At 35.9% G+C, this 21,269-nt stretch overlaps 1 protein-coding gene across 3 annotated transcripts in view; it reads left to right on the top strand.

Annotated features, from left to right (window-relative positions):
- USP15 (ubiquitin specific peptidase 15) overlaps positions 1-21,269 on the top strand; it is a 70,132-nt gene that overhangs the window by 10,554 nt on the left and 38,309 nt on the right. For all 3 annotated transcript variants that reach the window (XR_008747713.1, XM_005242078.4, XM_027793439.2), the window contains exons 2-5: positions 5,978-6,105; positions 10,887-11,017; positions 13,693-13,819; positions 18,309-18,454. Coding sequence is in view for 2 of the 3 variants with exons in the window: in XM_005242078.4 (XP_005242135.2) it covers positions 5,978-6,105; positions 10,887-11,017; positions 13,693-13,819; positions 18,309-18,454 (532 nt within the window). In the remaining variant the exon portion in view is untranslated. The remainder of the gene's footprint in view (positions 1-5,977; positions 6,106-10,886; positions 11,018-13,692; positions 13,820-18,308; positions 18,455-21,269) is intronic.

The following is a 21,269-nucleotide window of genomic DNA, read 5'->3' as shown; positions in this document are numbered from 1 at the left end:
TCTAAGAATAAAGAATCCAAACTTTTTTAAATTAAGAAGTCTAAACAATGTTGGTATATCCTGAGCCAATAAAAGCAGTTATGTCTAAATAGAAAATAAATTAATTACCAGACTTACCTAAGTATCCTGCTCACCTTTGTTTTTAAAGGATGTTAAGAGCTGAATATTGGGATAGTGAGTAAGGTGTAACTTCCTAAGCTATAACCTGTGGTCAGCAGGTAGCTCACCTGGCTCTGGTAAGGTGCCAGGTGAATCACTAGGCTCTGGTAAGGTGTATAGTGCTGTGTCAAATCTGTAATATTTTTGTTTCAGGTTTGATTGTAAAGGTATGGTGTGGTCTGTAAGAAATCCTGAGAACTGACATTGGCCCATATGCTCCTTATACTAATAAACCAATCTTCCTGGTATACTTTTATTTAAAAATTAGTACACAGAGATAGATACATACTTCTTCATATTACAAGCAGTATTAACCAAAGTATTAAGCTTTGCCCTTTGAGTACACACAGATTTCATGACTTCCCCTTTCAGTCTTTTCATTAATCTTCAGTAGAATACATCTTGCAGAAAATGTGTGTATTTGTCTGAAAGTAATTAGTTTAAAAAAGTTAGTATCTGTAAAGCATAATTAACAGATGCAGAATTTAATCTTAGAATAGTGGTTGCACCTAAGTGGTTAGCTTTTTCAATTGTTCCAGCTTTGTCCATACATCCAAAATGCACCAATCCTAACGAAGTACTACTCAGTGAATTTGAGGAAGAAGACAGGAAAAGAGATGATACAAAGTAACTTGAGTAGCTTTAAAATGTTTGGTGTTCACACATTCTTCGTTTTGCTTTTCTCCATTGTACTGCTGGACAGGCTTTGCTTAGAAAGTCTCAAAGTTCGTGTTTTTTTGGTTTGTGGTGGGGTTTTTTTTGTTTGTTGGGGTTTTTTTGTTAAGATTTTGTGGTCCTTCAATATCTTCTTTCCTGGAAAGGAGCTTGACCGTGTTGTTTCGTTCTTACCATGCTTATATGCTTGCATGATTTATAGGTGACCTTTCAGCTTTTTTATGCTAGAAATATTAATCTCATTTTAGCGTGTAACTACAAATTCCTAAATCTGAAGAGAAATGACGTAGGTTTTTGCACTTTGTGTTAGGAAACAGAAATGTTACAACTTTTCAGTTAGGGAGAACCGTAAAGAGACGACGGATGGCAAAATTTGGTTGGTGGCAAAATTAATTGGGAAGAATGAAATCATAAAATTGAGGAAGTGTTGAAATAGTTAATGGTGAACACTTAAAATCTAGAACAGTGGACCCAAGCTGTCTTGCACTGTAAAATCCAGTTATCAAAATTTTCTGTTAATCACTATGTTACTGGTGTATGATCAGACATTTAACACAAAGCATTTGTAAAGTAATATGGTTCTACAGGTGCAGTAGTTCGTTAAGCATTAATTACAACAATGGGCAGTTTACCTATATGGTAATTTCCCTTCTGTCTAAAATTATAGCTTTCCTCCTTTGAGATTCATAGTTCATTCAAATTTAGATCAAGACAGTAGAGGCCATGCGATCAAGTAGAGGACAAGGCTGGCAGGTTTGGTGGTAGAACGGATGCCGGAGGGTGACTGCATTCATAACCACACAGAGTTATGGCTGTTATGGAATAGTGCTGGATGGCCACAGCAGAGAAAGGTGAGAGTGCTGTTGGCCTGGAGTATGTTTGTAAGACTTGACAGCTTTGTAAAGCTAAAAGGCAAGGACATGCCCGATTGATCAAAATTGATATCCCTTTTCCATTTATTAAAGAAAAATGAGTCAAATATTAAGAGACTGTTATAAAACGAATTGGGATTTGTACATGCAGAGTGAAAGAACTAGATTTTTGCAAATGTGGGAAGAACTGCTGCTACTTGTACTTTAAAAAGATGCAAATACCAGTGATTCAATTATAGTAACGTAGAGTTTGTTCTGTCAGACTCAGGGTGAAGGAAAAATTACCTTCAATATCAGACTCTACATTTAGTTATATATGCGCTGTGTAAAATAAAGTTACTCTGTTTAACACAGCCATGCCAATTCAAACTTCCATGGTGGACTCTATGTTTTTCTCTTCCAGGAAATGGAAAATAACACTCATTTAATTTCAATAGTTATTGTTTGGTGGAAAATTGTTTGTAGAGATTGGATTTTACTTTCTTAATTTTCAAGGGGACTACCTTTTTGCATTACATAGGCTAAATTGCCTATTGCAGGCTTCTGTCTGCTGTATTCTCCTCCCTCCTTCCATTTCTGAGTAATAGATGAATGTGGTATACCTTGGGCATAAATTCGATAGAGAATCTGTTAGAGAAAACACTTTAAAAGCTTTCTGTATTCACTGTTGAGTCTGTACCTCCAAAAGCATTCTTGCATTCATTAAACCAGATTATATCTGAAGACATCTGCATCTGACTGTTGTTTGTAGAAAAGGAAGCACATTGCCTCTGTAAAATTTAAACCCAATTTAAGGATTTTTGCTCCTGTTGCAGTATTGCTTAGGAAGACTTTATGATAATAAAAATACAATTGAAAGCTTCTAGTAACAAAAATACCAAATGTTTGAAAGCGTACTGGGGAGCTGTTATGATGTTGCTTCACTTCCTTTATCTATTGCATGATGGCAAACATGGTGTTTTTAAGGAACTTTGCATGTTTCAAAGTATATATCTTTGCTTTTATCTGATATTTTAAAAAAGTCATGCTTTTTTTTTTTTTTTCTTCCCTAATGGAATGCTTGTTTTCAAGAAATTATAATGACAAATTTTAAATTACATGTGGATAGTAACTTTAAATGCTTGTTCTCACAAACTGGTCATTTTTCATAGTTGAAGTTGTTTCTCATTTAATTTCACAACAGTTTGAAGTTTGCAGTTTCAGAAGTTCTGCTGCAGTGATGGTTAAATCTGCTACTGTGTTAGAAGAATCTGAAAAGTTTAGAAAAGGCTTTTATATAAGATAGGGCTTTACTTGGATACTTTCTTGTGTTGCAAAATGTTTTCTGTACACAAAGATCTGAATTTTGAGAAACTCATTGCCTTTTAGGTAGTTTTAACTTCATTGAACAGCATAGAGCCGGGGTCCTCAAACTACGGCCCCCCAGGGTCCTCAGTCTGGCCCCCCAGGGTCCTCAGTCTGGCCCCCCAGGGTCCTCAGTCCGGCCCCCGGTATTTACAGACCCCCCCGCCGGGGGTTGGCGGGGGGGAACCAAGCAGCCGCAAATGGCTTCCTGCCACCTAATCTGCACGCCGGCCCCCTGGTTAAAAACTTTGAGGACCCCTGGCTTAGACAATGAAAAGTGGTCATGAAATCAGTGTATTCTGAGTGAGTTTGACTTCTGAAGTGTAAAATGTGCGTGGGACTGGAACATACTCCAGTTTGAACTAGTATGTTTTACCTTTTTTCAGCATTAATAAAGTTTAAATTAGTTGATTTTTGTTATAGCCTGCATTTTTATCTTTGTACTGTGTTTTATCCCAAATTTTGCCTTCTTTAATGCAACTTAACCTTGTCTTATTTCCTGTTACATTCTACACATGCTCTAAACAAAACAAAACATGTCAAGGGAATTCTGCCACAGAACGAATAATCAGTGCTGGACCAAGCTGCTTTAGAATGATTCAATATTGTAAAATCATAGTAGTGTCTCATCTTTCTAGAATAGGACATTAGCCATACTGTTTCATTACTGATTTTGTGGGATGCATTGTGCTCGAAACATCTTGTTAATTCACTGTTTCTGAGTTTGGTAAGTGTGGAAAAGGGCATTTTTACAGCAAGATACTTTTCATATACATTTCCTTAATAGTGTTTAAAACTGAATTTTTTTTCAATATAGTTTTGGTTCAGAAAGCAGTTCGAAGCTGTTTTCTGATTGCTTTATTAACTGTTTAAAATTTCAGAAAGAAGTTGTGTGTTGCAAGTTCAAGAAGAAAGTTGTGTACAAAACAATTTCAGAAGAGAGAGCAACTTGTAGTAGTTGATGATGCTTGAGTAGTAGTAACAGGTTGTGATAGTAGAATAGATACAAGACCAAGTGTTACACTATGAGGTGGTAAAGGTACGTGCTCCAGACTACAGCTAGCATTGGTGCAGTAAGGGAGAAATTTGGTCCCTAACCAAAGTTTTTTACGCTGGCAGAACTGTGTCTATAGCAGTTGAGACACAGCTCGCCTTACCTATTTATGTTTGCTTAGGGTAGTTATAAACTAAGGCTATAGGATTAATTTGCGCATAGACTCATTATTACTTGACGTAATCATATTTTAAATCAAGACTTAATGATGTGAATTAGGATGCTGTCATCGTAGATGTTGTAAAGTTGCCTTAGAGACCTTAGTCTTCAATGTTTTTGAAGGAATGTAGAGAAATCAAGCATCCAGAAGCTTGTGGTGATCTTATGTATAGCTTTCTAATGCCACCTTTGTCTTACTTTCCAAAGGACTTTTACCTATAGGTTCATGCACTTAAGGGTACATTCTGTACAGACTGAAAAATTTGGGCTTATTGAGAAGAGAACCTGATAAGTTGACTACAAAGGATCCCACTTAGTGAGCACAACTTGGTAGTAATTCCTTCTTTACCAGAGGGTTGCAAGCAGTTATTCTGGGGGTTGACTCCAGGCTTGATCTCTGTGTATAAGAGAGAAAAACTGTACTTGAGAGAAGAAAAAAGTCATCAAGAATTACCTGTCTTAGGTTTGTTAATTCTTACTGTAGTTACATCATTTCGAAGCATAAGTTTAAGGCCCCACTAATGTATTTTTTTAAAACCTATTCAGCAAAATATATATTCAACCAATGTTTTTTTACTTCTTTGGTTACAAGAGTTGTGGGTGCTAATGTTTTTTTCTGTGTTTTTCCATGGTTTTCATGAGTAACTCCTACAGAATGATTGCCTATTAAAGCTATATGTATTAGCAGACTAGTATTTGAATCACCAGGAAATTTTTAGAGTTCTTAAAGTTTCAATAGCATATTTTTGGTACGCTGCGTATCAGAGTTCAGTAGTCAAATACTGGAGGAAAGAATGAGGTTTACCTGATAGTGATGATACTCTGACATATACAAGGGTAGTAGCAAAAGGTTTGGTACAGACCAGACAGAAGGCAGTTGATGCTTTTAGGAAAGAGGAACAGTGAAGGTGTTTCCCTTTTTTTAAAAAAAATAAAAAAATGTGTATTATACATCTATATAAAATCTGAGGGTCACTGAACAAATAGTGTATCTTAATCGTAAAGAAATCCTGGACAAAAAGATATAAATGTAGGTATCTCTGGACTTTGTAAAATCCAGACTGGCAACTGTTTAATTTGGGTAGAAATACTGTGGAGCTGAGTTTAGAGATATCCCTTTATATGGAAGTGTGAAGCTGATAATTATATGTAGGAGGAACATCTAGTACTGCCTCAAAGCAGAACATTTACTGTATGTGTTGATGCTGACTCAAAGGAAGAAAACAGACTCTGGTTCTTGACAGGACATAAGAGTTCTAAAGTTTTTCAGCTTGCATTATGAATGTTATAAATAAAGCTCCAGCAAGAAAAAGTATTTTACTAAAAGCTATCTCTCATTTTTTAAGGGACTGTCTAATTATAAAGATTTAACTGGAATCTCCTGAATTCACAAATTGAGAACAGGAGTTAAAGCTGCTGATGTTTTCATGCTAAAACAGGAAATGTTTTTGAACTTCCCATTCTTCAACTTCCGATATGCTGTGTTGGCAGTCTTGCAAAACTGTACTTGCCCACTGTGACTAATGGGATCTTTAATTGTGAGCAGTTAAAGTCCTTGTTTGTAGGAGATGCTGATAATGGTTAGCAGACCAGACAGAAAAACATTCTCCATTTTGCAAGGCTGATGAATACAAGTGCATTAACATGAATTAATTGGCACTGTAGGAAGCAGTGGCATGCCAATAATTAACTTGTGTGTCTTCTTCCATTTAAGGTATCTAGTGGATAGTCGCTGGTTCAAACAGTGGAAAAAATATGTCGGTTTTGACAGCTGGGACAAATACCAGATGGGAGATCAGAATGTGTACCCTGGTCCTATTGATAATTCTGGACTTCTCAAAGGTAACTGCTTCTGATTTGTGCAATAAGCCAATACTAACACTGAGTGCAAATTTGTGACAGATTGTTCGTCTTTTGTAGTTGATTGTATAAATGAATCTCAGCATATATGAAGGTGAAACTTTTTGTTTTCAGACCATGACAAGGGAACTGGAATAGATTTCTCTAACAAATCACAATTTTATAAATAAAATTATTGAAGCTTCTTTGCAATGGTTACAGAATATAATGTACTCGTTTATAGTGACATTTTGGGATACCTTGGGAGTTGAAATTTAGTCAAGTTGACAGATAGCTTTTTTAGCTTAACTAAATTAGTTGATTGAAAATAACATTTTTTACATTGAACTCTAAGATTTCTTTTTGTAAATGAGCCCCAAGCCTTTACTTTGATTCTGCAACAATTGAAGAAGAGGTATTAAGCAGCTCATTGACAATATAAAGTGGGGTGAAATGATAGAGGGTAATTTCCTAATTTTTTATGGTCTTCTAACTATGATTAAACGCTGTCACTGTTTACAGTTACTCAGGTCTGACTGACTTTTGCTCAGCTATAGTCAGATTTGTGCATACAGGTCTCAGAATACTTTCCCAGGTATTTTAATCTTTAGGTTAAATTTTGTATTTGATGTCCAGTGTTGAAATACCATTAGTCTCATTAATCTGCAAAATCTAGTGGATACAAAATCTAGTTGATAATTGGTTTCCTTCTTTGCAGTTACAGGCAATGTAATAGTACTGCATAATTTGTTTGCACATAGTAATACAGTTCTTTACAACTTCATGGGGTTTATAATGAAATCTGATTTTCTTCATGCAGAATTTCTCAAGTGCAATTAATATCTCATTATTTTAGAAGTTAAATGTTAAAGATGATTGCTTCTTTCATAGGACTTGTCATACCATGTTGCACTAGTTGTCAGTGTGAGTGAGTGTGCCTGTCTGACAGTGACTAGTATCAGTGCCTTTGAAGAAGGTGCTGTATTGTTATATGCATCTATATGTTCTCTTCCATCCACAAACGTAAAGGTCTTTTTGCTCCAGGTAAGTGATGTGTTTTGTTTTCTGAAGTGTGAGCTTCTGGATTTTTTTGTACATTCTTGCAGTGAGGTGGGCCTATTCAGGTGATACTTCTTCAGTTGAAATCAGATGTAGCAAGATCTTTTTAGCCTCAGTGAGGCAGCATCAGCTTATTCTCTCTTCTGTGTCTACCCACTTAAAAAAAGGTGATTTCTTGATGTGCAAAGTAGTATTAGTTGATCTGTATGATTTATAACTTAATCTGCATACATGTTCAGATTATGTTTAAATTTACTGTAGATATGAAGCCTATATTAGGGTTAGCAGTGCATACTTAGTTATGTTAGCCATTTTGCTAAAAGCATCTGAAAACCTGTATTCTATCATATTGACACTGCTAATACGCCTTTAAAATAAATACAGCATTGGGTTTTATGAACAGCTTCACTTTTTGCTCTTTCATGGTGCAAAAACTATGGCTCTGCATTGGCAGTGATGCCATGCATCCAATTAGTGTCTAACATCTACTGTTCCTGTGTGAAGGTAGTTTTACAATTGAGGGCATTAGTGCTCAGCAGATAGTAGCTGTCTCCTTCACCTGCTGCAAAGCAGCAATCCTCTGTACTAGGTTTCCTGTGCTGCATAAATTGAACCTGAAAATGCTTGGGTTTTAATCCTGTCTTTTGCATGTAGTATGCGCTAGTTGCTCTCATACTGCTGTCCTTAAGTGTTAAGTCTGAAAATTTGCATCTGATTTAAAGAATAAAATAATCTAAAAATGTCATGCTTGCTCAGATATTCTGCAGTGTAATGCAGTGATAAGGAAAACTATTATTAAATTCAAGAAAGACTGATTCCAGGAAACTGGAGCAGTATATCATGCTTACATTACTTAAATGCTGATCCCTTTTGGATGAAGTGAGAGCAGTGAAAAGTAACAGGTATAGAGATTTCAGTTAATGTCAACATATGCAAAAAATGTTGTTGAATGTAATGGAGTGCACACATGCCATCTTCAAAAGAAGAGATATATAGTCAACTTTATCAAAAGCACAAGCAATAGCAAAGCAAGCAGGAACCAGTCAATTAGTATAGATGATTGTTCATTATAGAAAACAGTGTTGCATATGAAGGACTGAGTTGTCAGACTCAGAGGACTTCTTTGATGCGACAAGGTGCTGAAAAAAATTTACGCTAGAAGAAATTGTTGGGGGTTTTAGAAAGACAGAATGGAATCCAAATTGTATCTTTTCACTATAAACTCCTGTAGCAATATCGGGTCAATGGAGAAATATAGTATGAACCTTTTAAACAGATACGTGGACCTGAAGATGTGTGTGTGGATTTCTCCCCACACTTTGCTCCCAGTTACAATGGTACCACTACAGGCACAGTGTTGAGTGGGCCAAATAAGAATTGATAGTACAAGTCATTAATTATTTCAGCAAATGTTTCTTGTATGCAGCTTTTTAATATAGAATTGTTTTTCCTAATCAGTCAAGACAGTGTTGAACCAAAATTTGACTGTTGAAAATTGTTACTTGTACAGCTAGGATGAAACAGCCTGAGGGGGAGGAAAAGGAAAGTACCTTTTAAACAGGTGCATTGATTGAAGTCTCATTTTTTAGGTCCCATAATTATATTTATCTCCATGAAGAACTGAATTCTTTCTTACCTATATGTTCACTGAGATGTTAATGTGAAATTCCATTTTACTTTTTGCTTGAGAAATGTATGTACTTTGGCTCCCAAAGTGAAATTCAAAGTCTGAGGTTTTCTTCCACTTTGTTGCCTTCTGTGTTGCTCTTGTGGTTTTTCTTGCTAAAAGTGCAGCAAATACTTTGGCTGTTTCTGAACTTGATTATTTCTTCTTTCTAAAATAACTTCATAGTTGTAATACTTACCTGGCTGTATTTTAGGATTTTTCTTATTGTTGGGTTTTCTTTGTTTAGATCTTCCTACTAAGTCATTCACAATTTTTATTGGAGGAAGTGCATGCAAACCATATTGTACCTTCTTGACTGCATTAAGTCATCTCTAAACTGCACAGATTGCATATTATGGAAAAAGTATCTTTTTGCCATCTCTGAGTAGCTAATGGCAGTAACAAATACTGCACGCTTGAAATACATGAGCTAAGAAGAATATGCATCTCCCATGTTTTGCTCACACATCAAGGTGCTTTGCTGGAGAAGGAAAGAGGGAGTCAGCACCAGTGATAATAGGAGCAGAAGCAAGCTGTGCATCCTTCTTTGCCTATATTTTCACCATTTGGGCAATGAAAGCAAAAAGTACTGCTTTTCCCCTGTGCTTTCTCTTAAAATCAGAAATCCTTCAAACCAACTAAGGTGCAAGTGTAGGTAGAGTAGGGAGATTATTCTAGAGTCTTGGTAAGCTGAATCTTGTTTTACTCTTCCCACCAGGAAGTGAACACAGTTCTAAATGTCCTCAGTAGTGTTGCCCTCTTACCAAAAAGGTCATTTTGAAACATGTTTTGTTGAATTCTTGCTAAAAAAAAAAAAAAAAGTAGTTAAAAGGACCTCTGATTTCTACGTGTGTCTTTTTTAAAGCTCAGGATATTTTTTTTTTAATTGAAGTCACATTATGCTTTGTTTTCTGTCTGTACAAAGGAGAAACAAGAAAGTTACAGAAATATGATCAGAGGACTTTATTGTTTCATATGTGCATAACACATGCTTATTTTTGTCCTTGCAGAAAAATGAAGGTAACTATTCATTTTGCTTAGAAGTATCCAAGGGGAAGGCAAATACTTGAAGTGATTTCACATTAAGGTTACTTTTATGCTCAGTTTTAATTTTAGTTGTTTTTTTTTAAAATTAATTCTGCAGTTCATTCACATATGAAAATGACAATAAATAGACTGTATATTTATTACAGTCTATTTATTCTATATACATAGTCTTTTTGGGTTTATACATCATTAGGTTTGTCATCCTGATTCATTCATGGAGCTGAATGTGTGAGTCTCCCTGTTTGATCTCCCTCTGTACAGAGGGATGTCTGCTGGCCTGTAGTTGGGTACTTCCAAATGGAAAGACAGCTGCCCATATTGTCTGAGGCTTACAGTGGCTCAGGTCTGGAATCGCATCTTACCTATATAGGGGTAGCTGCTCTCTTACTACTGTAGTAGGAATTGAACCAAAGCTAAAAGCATGCTACTTATCTAAAGAGGTTGCCAAGTTGTGCTTGTTTCAAGTGCTGCATCTTGCTGTCTCTGTGAAGAATTTTGTAGGGACTGTGTTTCTGGACCGCATGGGATCCTTTAGGAGGGTTGTACCATGTTATTTTCCCAGTCTGGCATGGAATGAATGACTTCAAGCTTTGCCTTGGATCTACTGTAACTACCCATTCCAGCATTTTCAGTGAAGGATGCAACTGCAGCATGGAACAGAAGTATCCATGGTGATGGGGAAATATGTGCAAAGTGGGTGGAGAAATGGATTGGTTTCTCTGAAGGCTGTGATAGCGTGTGATAACAAGTTAGGAGCTTATGATTGCGTGAGGATATGGAGTTGTCACTTGGGTTCATGAGTGTAGGAATACTACCTGTAATAGGCGTGCTGTGCATGAGCTGGGTAGCTTGGCTAAATGGTTTCAGAAGAGTTTTGCTTTGAACACCATAATACTGATAACATAACTGTGACTCAGAAAATATTTTGTTTGCTACTTATGTGAAAAATGTTACATTAAAAACTCAAGCAACAGAATTTCGGTATTCAAGTAAAAATACCTTTCTCTTATAGATGGTGATTCTCAGTCTCTCAAGGAGCATCTCATTGATGAGCTGGACTACATCCTTTTGCCAACTGAAGGCTGGAATAGGCTAGTAAGCTGGTACACATTGATGGAAGGTCAAGAGCCAATAGCACGCAAGGTACTGTTAAATTACCTACTGGAGTGAATATGATTTACAAATATGCAGGAGTTGCACAGGAATTTATTGGAAGGTTGTAAGTCCTGGCCTATGATGATCATATCTAAAAGCAACTAAAACAGTAGTTGTCTATATCTAATTTTTATTCAGATTTCAAAGGCTTAAGTTTTTAATATTAAGAAACAAAGATGCGAAGGGTATAATACTTTTTTTGTCTGGAAGTAAGATCTCTAATGAATAACTTGTTTAAGAAGCTTCTAAGTCTATTAATGCAATTTTTTTTTTTTAATTAAGTATACAACTTTAAAATTGTCTTAACTATATTAGTGAAAAGCCTAGCTAATACTGTTAACACTGACAAAGTAGTTGGTAGTTCCTTTTCTGATAAGCATGGTCTTCTGTGTTCAGCAGCTTAATAAGGGAGATTTTTATTTACACAAAAAGATTACCTCAGCACAAGTCATAGTCCATGGTATGGTGGATACTGTGGCCTTCTGTCAGTTAGAGATACTAAAGAATTAACATTTTGTTAAATAACGTGATACTAATTTTTGTTTGCCTCAGCACATACCGTCCTTATTATTAAGGTGATACGACATTTTACCAGTTTGTTGATCAGACAGTCTTTTTTGTTTGTATTATTTCTTAAGATTTTCAGATTAGTGATTACAGTTGTATCCTTGCTGGACTGAATTTCTTAAGTTTTAGAATGCATTTTGGTATGTTTGCCATTTCTAAATTGACCCTTGGGGTGTATTCTTTCTGTTACAAGGATCTTTAATTCCTGAAAAACTGCTTGAAGAATTTTAAGACGAGAATTTAGTTTGATATGACTTCTAGTAAAACGTAACTTTTTTTTTTTTTCCTCCTGTGACATGACTGGGGTCAAACTACATGCATGCTGACTACTTACTTGAAGTCCATTCCTTTCAAACAAATGCTAGGTTTAGCTATAGAAGAAATTTTTTGTCTTCAAGTTTCATTTGGTCAGCAATAGTAGTACTTTGTTGGGTTTTTTTAACTTTCTCTTTAACACAGTAAAAGAGATGGTTTTTTTTGAAGAAACATTCCAGGGATGTCTCTTTTACTCTAGTTCTGTAAGAGCTGTTAAAATGGCTTTCCTTCTTTAAAGTTATATCTGTTACCACCTTGTTACTGTTTTTCCTGAAGATGTATTTCAAGATGGAATGCTTTTCCATCATCACGGTAAACTAAAAGTTCTGTAACTTTTTCACTTTGGGGGGAAAATGGAAGGAGCGAGAAAGGAAATTAGAGTAACTTGCTATCCACTTGGAAGGAACTAACTGGAAAAATACATGGAGTGTAATGAGTGGCCAGGTAAACTGGCATAACTTCGTTATTTTCTGCCAATATGAACAGTAGTTATGCTCTGAGATGCATATTCCAGTTCAGAATTTTTCTTTCTGATGCTTTTGTTATTTGATAGTGATTCTTTTTCCTGTTTGCCTTAGTGTTTTTTCATAGAGGTGAAATTATACTTTTATTCCATCCCCTTTTTTACATCAACTTTTTTGAAATGTGCATCCAGATTTTAAATGGGTACAGTGTTGTACTTGATCTATGTCAAATAATGTTAGGTCTTTATGTAGTAGGATGTGGTAATACTACCACTACAGTGTCAGTTTTTTTCTCAGAAGTGTCTTGGCTATACTGCACAGTTTTGTTTACTGCAACTATTTTGTTGTTGCTCAAGTAGCTGAAAACCATACCAAGATGCTCAAAAGACGATGCATTTTTATTTAAATGTGATAGTTGGCAATCATTAAAGCTAAGGCAAACTTCTGAACAGAAATGAAATCATTCACTAATTTATTTTTTTTTTCTATGGCACATGCATGCAAGTTATATTTGTACAGCAGATAGCAGATCTCTGCTAGCAATTAGCTGGTGGCTTTTTTTTTTTACCGTATTTGTCAGATGTATCACATATCAGGCCAGTGGTTAATTTTGGAACAGTCTACATGACTAAGTACTGCAGTTACACTTTGGAAGATCAAAGGGAAAAACATTTAAGAGGTGACCCTGAATATTTTTTCTACATTTTACTTTTATAAAAAAAAAAAATTATCCTGTGTAGTTACCTGTTTTTTAATAGGCATTACAAAAATGTTCATATAACAAACTGTAATGAGTAGGTGAAATTTCAAATGAATGTATTCGTTATTCATTAACATTATTCATTCCACGTTATAAGTGGAAGATTTGTAAGTTTTGTTCAAAAATGTGATAGCCAGATTTTATTAGTATGTATTCTGTTTTTGATAACTTTAACTGTGAATACTAGTTCTTAGTGTTTTGAGGAAGTAGCATATAACAAATGTATTTTGAAATAAAAATAACTTTTGGTGTTTTTTATCTTTTGGTCAAGTATCTTATCTTTTGGTAAAGTCTGCATGTTTTTGATTTCCACTGTACTTAATACTTTCAAAGTTGTGTTGTTACACACAGGTAAGACATAGTCATGGGAAGAAAAACTGCTTTTTAGTTTACTGTATTTCTAAGAAGTGATAGCAGAATTTTTAACTCATTTTTGGCACTTATTAATTGTCTTACATTCACTGAACTTGAGTTTCTAGAAGAGTTCTCAAAAATATTTTGAAGCGTGTATATGAAAGTATACTTGGACTGATACCTGATCCCAGTCTGTTTTTCAGGTCGTTGAACAGGGTATGTTTGTAAAGCACTGCAAAGTAGAAGTGTATCTAACAGAATTAAAGCTTTGTGAAAATGGAAACATGAACAATGTTGTCACACGAAGATTTAGTAAAGCTGACACAATAGGTATGCACAACTATTTTTTAAAAAAATATGATTGTTACTTGTTTAAACGGTACTTTGTAGCAAGTTCTGAATAAAGTCTCTAGGTAAAATGGTAGATGGGTATTGTAACTATTAAAAAGGATGGGACTAGTCTTGGGTCAAAATTAAAAGTTAAACAGTTTGGGATATTTAGGAATTTTAATACAGTCAAAAAAAATAGTAACTGTGTTATATCTAGGCATCTGTGTTAACTCTAGGGGTTTGTGCTTTTCAGGAAATGAACAGTGAGATGTATTTAATTATCTATTGGATTCCATAGTGCTTTTTCTTGGCTTTTGGTGTGTAAGAAATATTTTTTTTCATGTCTTTTTGTTTGTTTTTCATTAGCCAACACTTGTTTGTCATCATATATATATTTAAAGAGAAGGGTACATTACAAAACACAAGAATGAATTTTATTTAAATTAATGGCTGAAGGTGAACTACAAAGGCAGTGTTCTTTGAGTTGTGAAGTGGCCAGCCAGACACAATCTTTTACAGTAAATTAGTGCTGTATTAAGCCTCTAAGTTAACTTCATTTGTAGTTATTTTACCTTCAGTATTGTGCTGTTGTTTGAAACTGTATTTTGTTAACACATTTGTCTCTGAAATAACAGTCAGAGCATATGCAAAAATACTGCTGATCATATAAACTCAATTTTTGGGGGTATTTCAGCTGTATTTGTGCAGTTAGAGTTGTAATGTATGCTCTTGCCACTTTATGCTCAGCCATTACTCTTGTTTATGTTCTTTGAGAACAATGTATTTTTTTCAGGTTTTGCTTCTCTTTGTTATGGGTAGTAACTTATACTTGCCACCATTTAATTCTTTGCAGGTTGCTTGCTTTAAAAACAGAATCATTTTACTTTGTTAAATTTTAGTCTTTAAACTTCAACAAGTACTCATCTGTTTGTATTATAAAAAAACTTTTAAATTACAAAATTTGTCCTTAAAACAAGGCTTCAGTGTCATGTGTTAATGGGCCTTTTTCACATCTGGTTTAACTGGGGAGGATGTACTTAATTATTCTCTAAGCAAACCTAGAAACTCAGAAAAAACAATTTAACGTTATCCTTCCCTGAAGACCAAATACAAGTTATTTTGTAGCTATACTGACTTTAATCATATCATTGAAACTATAGGTAATGGATTAATCTGTACTACTTTCTTTCTCTAGTCAGAAGTAGGATGTTTTGGAATGACTGTTACTTGGAGGTGTATGCATGTTTTCTTAGCGGAGAGAGAATTACAATTGTGAGAAAATTGTCATAGAGGGTAATAAGAGTCAGGCCCGCTGGCAGCCCCTTTCCAGACACTGGCCTTATTATTACAGAGAAGGTTTTGGAGCACCTTAAATACTCTAAGCACAATATAATATTTACCTACCAGGCTTCATATGTGCATTACTCCTGGAATACCTTTGCTTTTCCACTCAAATAGAAACTAAGTTAAGCTGGCTGTCAATAATTTAGTACAAGGTTGGAAAATATAATTACAAAGACAGGCCTAATAATGGCAGTCATTTTCTTGGGGTGGTACTGTAGACATCTAACGTGGTCTTTGGAATTTCTTGGGAATCTCCTGCAATTGAGGACTTTTGCCTTGGAGGCAATGCATATTGATTTTGAAACTGATGGCTAACTTTTTTGGGGGTGATTTTTAAATTCTAAAAAGAAAATGAGCTAGACAATATATGTAATTCAGGTAGCATTTCAGTCTTGTTATTGTTGCAGATCCTGGAGAGTATCAGGGCTTCTGAGTGGAAATGAGTTAATGATCCATTCAGGAGTTGTAATTATATGATCGTATGATAAAACTAGGTCATCAGCTAGTGTGTAGGCCTTTTCTACCTTTATTCAAAGAGTTCTACAAGTTGCAAACTTAGAGACTGTCTGAAACCTCTGTTATGGAGAAATAGGAGTCAGGTTGTGTCTGCAATGCCACAAAACCATTCCAAAACTGAGCTGATAAACTCTGTAGGAAATTACACCAGTGGCTCTGCGTCTGATGGACTCTTGGACTTTTGCTAGTAAATTATCTTGGCAAATGGCTTTGATTCATCCTTCCCTGTAACTTACTGCAGAATACAAGAATGTAAAACTGGCCACCCTTGAGGACAATTTATTCTGGGATCTGTGACTAGCCTTTCCCTTCTTGAGGAAGGTGGGATTACGGTTTCGTAGTACAGATTAACATTTTACTAGTTGCCTTTAAGCCAGTTATTAATTGAGGATCCAGGCTGTACTTGGATCCACTGAATTTCTCCAGCATCTCATCAAGACTCTTCCACAAAGTCTTGTAAAATAGTAATTAAATCATGCAGCTTTTATTTTTTTGGAGGAGCTATCTGATTTTTAACGTTACAGGATATATCCTATATTGGATCCATAACCTTTAAGTCTCAAATTGAACCATCTCAAATTGTGGCTATATAGCTGATGCAGTGAGAGGCATCTTTAAAGGCCAGTTCTTCCTGTCTTTTCTAGACATCATCCAAGTTCTGATCATCTCAAACATGGGATGTGTATAACACTACTAGAAGAGAACCCCATGTGCAACATGTCTCAGACCATTCCTATTCGAATGCAATGTTTTCATTTAGAAGACATTTAGAAACGTTTAGAAAACATTTCACTTTAGAACATAAGCCAGCACTTTGGTGATACTTGCTGAGGGGTGGCAAGGGAAGAATTATAGTGTGCATTGGTTACATTCATGGAAGTATGTAAAAGAACCTGAGTTTCACAGTCTCAAAACCAAGTGGAACGTGCTGTTCCCAGAGTCTTGTCATCTGATAGGATTGATGCTTCCCGTCTCATAACAGTTCTGTTAGTGAGGCTGGAATATGTTAGAAATTAATATAATAAATGTTAATTGAGTACTTGTCAAGAATATGAACTGCAATGCTCAAATAATTAATTGCCATGTCATTAATAAGATAATGAAGAATGACCTTTCATAAATTCTTCTTTAAGTGAAAGTCATTGATAAATCTAGATTTATTTTTTTTGGAAGATTGTTACTGACTAGATTAATTCTTATATTCAAATACAGTTATTTGAAATCCCTGAGAATAGATTCAGATTGTTTTTGAGAAGTCAACAAATTGAGTAGCAGCCTGTTGCCTTGTTGAAAGCACCTACCTTGCCTACATATCATCTCTGTTACAGAAACAGATGATCCAGTCTAACACTTGCTTTCATACTAAAATGTGTGTTAACTAGTATAGAAGAAAACTGTATTCAGTTGCGTATAATATCTACAAATATTATATTGACCAGTTGTCATGCGTTTCACAAGCTAGTGGCTGGATTTTTACAAGGTACTTTTGAGCTTAAGGTCTCATTTTGACTTTTTGTATTTAACATAGTGGAAGACAAAATAATAACCTTAAGTAAATGGGAGCAAGGGGAATGCTAGAGGAGCTGACACACTGGTGTTTTATTCTGAGACTTCAGGGGAATGTCTCTCAAATAGCTTACAGGGGCCATTTTTGTAATTGTGTTTTCAGTAATCATCAGAAATAAACTGTACATTTTTGACTTTTGTTTTGTGTTCTGTGTTAGCTGTTATGAGACTTGGCTGCCCTGGGGCTTTATGAGTGTACCAATTACAAAAAAATTACAATTTAAAAAAAAAGTCTTGGTTGTGTGGTATAGCACTGTACACGTTAGATCAAATTTAAGAACTCTTTAATAAACTACTTTTATGCAAAAGGAGAGTAGAGTTAACTAGGAACTTATTAAATTTCAGTTGTAGACAATAGTTATACTGCTTTAAAATTATGTAACACTGATTATATTTCTGTCAGGTAGAGTAGGAGCTGGTAGACCTTTTTATGTTAAATCCTTCGGGGAACATAAAATCTTTCGTTATCCTTTAAAATCTATGTGCTTCATTTTTACAAAGTAGTCTTTAATTTCTGTTAGCAAGTAAATTAAACTTTATGCATACATATTTTGGTTAGTGCTAATTGCACTGTAATATGGGTAGTAGAAGAGTGAAAATAAAAAAAGGGTTTGATTTAGGGAGAGGAACAGAATGACTTACACTCCCTGCACCTGGTTTTGCTCCTGGTCTTGCTTCTAAACATTCCCTGCCCACGTGCACTCCTGTGTTACCACGCTACCACACTGAGAAATTAGTAGATGGGTACCTAGGTACCTCCTGTCATCTGTTATTTATTGATTTGTCTTTATTTAGTCTGCTTTGCTAAGAGATTAAAGAGAAAATAAAATAGTACTCTGACTGTCCATTTTAAAGGCAAGTGAACTACCAACTTTGTGCTTGTCCTACAACATGATGTACCTGCATGGCTACAGTTTGGTTCATATTTTGAATATAACAAAAGGCTACAGTTTGGTTCATATTTTGAATATAACAAAAGAGTAGGTATTTCTAATACTTTATTCACCTTTATACTGTTTGTGTATTGAAATGCTAAACTTGTGTTCTTTCCCTTTCAAAACAGATACAATTGAAAAAGAGATAAGAAAAATCTTCAATATTCCAGGTGAAAAAGAGACCAGATTGTGGAACAAATACATGAGTAATACTTTTGAACCTTTGAATAAACCAGACAGTACCATACAGGATGCTGGTTTATACCAGGGACAGGTACAGTGTAATATTATTTATTTTTTATATGTTTATTTTTTTGCTCATGAAAATGTAGTTGTACCCAATGAATATTCCTTTTTTAAAATGAAAATTGCCTCCTAGTAGCTTGTGTTAGGGATAGAGAATTTTATAAACAAATTCATCAAAACGTAAGTAGTCTTTGAGTGTATTTTCAGAATTAAAGATGAGTTTATGTGGTGGTTTGACCCTGGCTTGAATGCCAGGTGTCCACCAAAACTGCTCGATCACACCTGTCCTCAAGACAGGGGAGAGAAAATATAACAAAAGGCTCATGGGTGGAAATAAGGACAGGGAGGTCACCCAGCAATTACTGTCACAGGCAAAACAGACTCAGCTTGGGGAAAACTAGTTTAATTTATTACCATTCAAATCAGAAAAACACCTTCCCCCGATGCCTGCCTTCTTCCTGGGCTTAACTTAATTCCCAATTTTTGTCTCCTCCCCTCCAGCAGTGCAGGGGAATGTGGAATGGGGGTTGCAGTTAGTTCATCACACATTGTTTCTGCCACTTCTTCCTCCTCACACTCTTCCCCTGCTCCAGCCTGGGGTCCCTCCCACGGGCAAAGGTTCTCCATTAACTTCTCCAACATGAGGCCTTCCCATGGGCTGCAGTTCTTCACAAACTGCTCCAGCGTGGGTCCCTCCCACAGGGTGCAGTCTTTCAGGAACAGATTGCTCCAGTGTGGGTCCCCGGTGGGGTCACAAGTCCTGTCAGCAGACCTGGTTCAGTGCAGGTTTCTCACAGGTCACAGCCTCCTTCAGGCATCCACCTGCTCTGGCATGGGGTCCTCCACGGTCTGCAGGTGGATATCTACTCCACCATTAACCTCCATAGGCTGCAGGGGCACAGCCTGCCTCACCACGGGCTTCACCATGGGCTGCAGGGGAATCTCTGCTCTGGTGCCTAGAACACCTCCTTCCCTACTTCTTCCTTGACCTTGGTGTCTGCAGATTTCTTACTCTCACATAGTCTCACTCCTCTCTCCTGCTGGCACAGATGTTTTTTTCTTCCCCTTCTTAATATGCTATCACAGAGGCATTGCCACTGTCGCTGATGGACTCAGCCTTGAATAGTGGCGAGTCTATCTTGGAGCTGGCTGGCATTGGCTCTGTCAGATGTGAGGGATGCTTCTGGTGTCTGCTTACAGAAGCCACCCCTGTAGCCCCCCAGCTACTGAAACCTTGCCACACAAACTCACTACAGTTTAACTCCTAGTGAATTTAAAGTAAATGAACATGAAATTGCTGACTTGAATTTGGTAAAACCTAAAATAAAAAAAAAAATATTCCTAGGATCTGGGACATGTTCCTATAATGAAACGCAAAATTTGAAGAACTTATTAGGCACTCTAAAAGAGTAATGCCTTCTACTAAAATTCCACTGTCCAGATTTCAGAAAAAAATAAAAAATGAAAATATTTCAGATCAGAACTATTGAGACAAAAGAGCTTGGAAACCTGCTTTAGCGTGAGACTATATCATCACTTTAAATCCTTTTATGGGAGAATTTCTTACAAGATACTTTTTTTACCTTTCCGCATGAATATAAAGAAGAAATATTGGATGTTAAAGCTACACAAATATAAATGTTAACTGATTGAACAGTTTCATTGTTAGAATAACTTTTCAGGTGATTAAATTTATTCTTTAGTCTTCAAATGCAGTTGGATGTTTTTTCAAGAACTGTAATTCATGCTGGTGCACTACAAATATGAATGAATGAAATTTGCTGGCAGTATTTCTAGGCGAGATTATATTAAAATATTTTGCCTTGAAGTACTTGACTTAACCTACTTAGCAGCAGTGTTTATGCTGTGCTTCAGTTTTCTTTTATGGCATGGAAGGTAAAGTAATCAGTGCACCAAAATAACAGCTTGAACTACAGTGCCCTTTGGCTTCATGCTACACACACTTAAACCCTTACACAGGTAATTTTAACAATGCAGAGGTCCTGGTGGAAGTGCCCACATGTCCCATAAAAGGTTTGCATCAAAGATGTAACTTGCAAATTGCCTCTGTCCCAGTGAAACATTAACTAGAAGCAAGCATGGCCTAATCTAGCCACAAAAAGATCTGTACTTTCAGCAAAACAAATACTGTTCAAAATGAAGTTTAACCGTGGTTCCTGAAAATGCTAAATGTTGTGTTTGTCACAACAACTGTGTGTGTTTGGTCAGTTGCTCTTGTTGACACACGAGGTTGTTATTTTTCTTGCTGAGCCTCCTAATCTAGTAATAGTTATTCTGAATATTACAGGCTATCTAACCTAATTATTTTTTACTGTGTAATTCTAAGCTATCTATGTGATTGTATAAATTGATGTTTTCAATTTTTCAGTTGGTTTCTGAAGTAAGCCTTTAAGGGTTCTATTGAACTTTTTATTTAGTAGTTTCAGAGAGCAAATGGAAGGAAATATGGCAGAATCTGTCTTACAGCCTTCATGGCCAGAGATAGCAGACTACTCTTTTTCCAGATAGAAAGCAGGTCATGATTGAAGACTAGCATTCTATGTCATGTCTTAGTGTATTCAGACTGAAAATGTAATTAGATCTTCAAGTGGCAGCATAACGTATGGATGAGGTTTTGAGCATAAGTACATATGTGAATGTATGTCACTGTGTAGACACATACAGGCATAGCATGACAGTTAATTAGCATCCTGAAACATCAGTGTACAGTTATGCGGAATTAGTTGCATTGGAAATTAAGAGTTAAGTTCAGTTTAAATATTGGAGTCTTGTTGCCATTCAAGTGGTCTAGCTATGCCAGCTGTCAATCCAGAAAGGCATGA

This window comes from Falco peregrinus, chromosome 6 (assembly GCF_023634155.1).
Source record: "Falco peregrinus isolate bFalPer1 chromosome 6, bFalPer1.pri, whole genome shotgun sequence".
NCBI lineage: Eukaryota > Metazoa > Chordata > Aves > Falconiformes > Falconidae > Falco > Falco peregrinus.
Note: the sequence above shows the minus strand (reverse complement) of the source record. Positions and strands in the feature narration are given on the sequence as shown.